Genomic DNA, 3,291 nt, shown 5'->3' with positions numbered 1-3,291 from the left:
TCGTGAGGTAGCACAAAGAAGCAGGTACATTTGCACTCGTAAGCAGAGCCATCCAAACGTTCTTCATCTGCCGCAACCTCCAAATAGCGAGAGTACCTCGTATCCGCTTTGTCCTAAACAGTTCGAATTTTATTACTAGGCCAGTTAATATTATTAATGACATTCCAGTTAGGAGGCGGGCGACCCCCTAAAACCGGGTGAGGCTCTCACTATCTTGTAAAATCCTAACAATAATAATTTAAACGTGCCACATCTTTGATAGGAAGTATAGTTGCAGTTGTTATATTGTATTCTTCTGGCAGATCTTTTGTGGTCACCAGGGAAACCAAGCGACTTAAAACAGTTGCTTCACGTGGGAACAGATGCCATAGACGTCGAGGCTCTTACCTAGCTGATTGCTCACGCATCCCACAGTTGTACCCATCTTGAAGCCTTCAAACAGATAAGACGATTGAGTATAAACTAACTCTAGTAGAAAATTTCCTGTCAGTCGGTAAATTCTCGATTGATAGGCTACTATAATTAATTAACCCCCACACTTGTGTTGGGATATGACTTATGGGAGAACGTAAATAAATAAAGTCCACTCAATAAAACATACAGTCCACTAAGAAATAAAAAATAAATTATACACCATAAATAAAATTTCATTAAATTAATCAATTGATTAATAATTAAAATAAATTAATGAAATCCCACAAGTCAGAATTCCACGCACAGGCCTTGGTCTGGCTGCGGACTCCTCGACAAGCAATCTATCTATAACTGTCCTGCTCAATGTCTCAAATGTACAGTTCCACGTGTATTTATGAGGGAACCGGGAGCTAAGCTCCACCTACCTAGGAGACAGCCTCTGGCTATCTACCTACCCCACCTAGACCACCTACCCCACCACGCTTGTTTGATGGAAGGACACAGCCACTGCTTGCAATTATCAGCTTAGCAGAAAGCAAGCTCACTTAATTCACACGACCTGACCCCCCTATTCAACCTGTGACCATTAAATCTCTAAAGGTGTGACTTCTTAATTGCTAAAGGCAGACTGTCTGGTGCTTCAAATATATTGTGTGACTGACTCGTTGAATGTAAAATAAATATACAAAAACACATTTATGGTGTTATGACACCAGCCTCCCCCAACCCACCCATATGCCCACACCAGCCTCTCCCAACATGCCGATACACCTACACCAGCCTCCCCCAACCCACCCATATGCCCTCACGAGCCTCTCCCAACATGCCCATACACTCACACCAGCCTCCCCCAACTCGCCCATATGCTCACACCAGCCTCCCCCAACTCGCCCATATGCTCACACCAGCCTCCCCCAACTCGCCCATATGCTCACACCAGCCTCCCCCAACTCGCCCATATGCTCACACCAGCCTCCCCCAACTCGCCCATATGCTCACACCAGCCTCCCCCAACTCGCCCATATGTCCTCACCAGCCTCTCCCAACATGCCGATACACCTACACCAGCCTCTCCCAACTCGCCTATAAGCTCACACCAGCCTTCCCAAACCCGCCAATATTCCCACACCAACCTCCCCAACCCTCCCATACCCCCAACCCACCTATGCGCCCATACTAGGACTAGATCACCTGGTTTGAGTTGAACTCTATTATATGGGCTTGTGTTACGTCCCTTGACCTCTGGGTATGGTTACTCTGTTGCAGTGGTTAGAAAATATATAATAATACTGCCTTGCCTACTTAATTAAGTGTCTAGGGTAAATAAATCCACTGCTTATTTAACAAAGCAATATACTTAAAGTAAGGGTAATGTGGAGGCGGTCGCCTAGGGGCTATGGCTGACCAACCACATGGTAATCAACATACAATAGAATGTGTAGAAAATTTGGGAAACAGCGGCTCACCTTGGGCTGAAGTCTTCTCCCAGGGTTGCTGAAGCAATACGACGGCTTCTAGGGGCGAGGATGGGCGAGGTCCAATGATAGCTGGCCAATATGGGGTACTGGATAACCACAGTCCAGGGGACGTTGCTAACAGGACCGTTTTCAGTCAGGTGCGGTTCTCGTCTGCCCTCCTTCTCGCCTCCAGGCATAAGCGCGGGTGATGCGCAGACGCACGGTGACGAGCTGCTGCCCACCAATCAGAAGCGGCTAATCTAAAAAGTTACCATGGCGGGTATTTTGAATATGGTTTCCTCCACACTCCCCCCGTCTCTATAAAGTAAGGGTGTATTAGAAATTAATATAACTTAAACTGTCGCTTTCTTGGATGCACCCACCACTGGCTTCACATTGAGGAGTGGAATGGTGTGTATGGTAATGGAATAGAATGTCTGGTTTTAATTAAAAAAGAATATTGTCATTGGTTTATTATTTACACATGCACGATTCACTTTTTGGTATAGTATTTATTTTTGGTTCATTGAAATATTATACTAAGATATTTAATTTATTTTTATAAGTATAAAATTATATATTTTATTGGCATGCAAGTACTTCCTTGCATCCTTATATTTGTATTAAATTAGATATTATTTTAATTTTTTAATTTTCTATATTTATAATGTTATTTATATTCACACTTTGTACAATTACACTACACTCTATAATTATTTTTTTTTCTTTCTTTTTTCTTTTCTTGTTTCTTTTGCACAGGATTGAACAGCCTCCGACCGTTCTCGGTAGTAACTTCGGCCAGGAGTTTGATGTCCACGTTTAGCCATTTTGCAACACATATCCCCACGTCCCCGACGTATGCGGGTGATGTAAGCGGGTTTGGTCCTTCCTTGGTTATCACAGGTGCCGCTGACTCCAGGAGTAATCGCTCTTTTGGTATGGCCTTCAACGCATCTATTTGCTGGATCATTGGCTGTCCCCCAACATCCAAACTGAAATAGGTATTTGGGAAGAACTTGAGCCATTTTCGAACTGTTTCTCCTGACCCTGTAAAACCTCGCATATGCATAGGTTGAGCGGATCCGCAGAATTCCTGCAGATCGGTGAGTGCTGTACAGAAGATTAAGTCCGATGTATCTCCTCGTTGGGAACGTAGGGAAATGACTAGAGGTCGCCTCATCGAGGTATATTGGAGAACGTGTCGGAAAACGTCTCTTTGTATTTTCCTTTCTCCCAGGAGTGCTGTCTTTCAATCAAACCCAAATGGTCCCAGAGGTACAGTTGGCAGTACATTCATATATATTCTTAGAGTTTTAAGGGACATTGCATCTGCACAGCCTGGGTAGAGTCCGAATGACATTACCCACCCCGGAGGGGTCTCACAGCTCCTTGGGTATTTCATCGGGTTCATGTATGCCAT

General features: G+C 44.2%; 1 protein-coding gene across 1 annotated transcript; it reads right to left on the bottom strand.

The window, feature by feature from the left end:
• Positions 1–2,571: 2,571 nt before the first annotated feature.
• On the bottom strand, positions 2,572–3,051 carry LOC138364403 (uncharacterized metal-dependent hydrolase YabD-like). The gene has a single exon (XM_069324023.1). The coding sequence runs from the start codon at positions 3,049–3,051 to the stop codon at positions 2,572–2,574; it is 480 nt and encodes a 159-aa protein (XP_069180124.1).
• Positions 3,052–3,291: the final 240 nt, after the last annotated feature.

The sequence above is a fragment of the Procambarus clarkii genome, chromosome 13 (genome assembly GCF_040958095.1).
Source record: "Procambarus clarkii isolate CNS0578487 chromosome 13, FALCON_Pclarkii_2.0, whole genome shotgun sequence".
NCBI lineage: Eukaryota > Metazoa > Arthropoda > Malacostraca > Decapoda > Cambaridae > Procambarus > Procambarus clarkii.
This window is presented reverse-complemented; position numbering and strand designations above follow the sequence as displayed.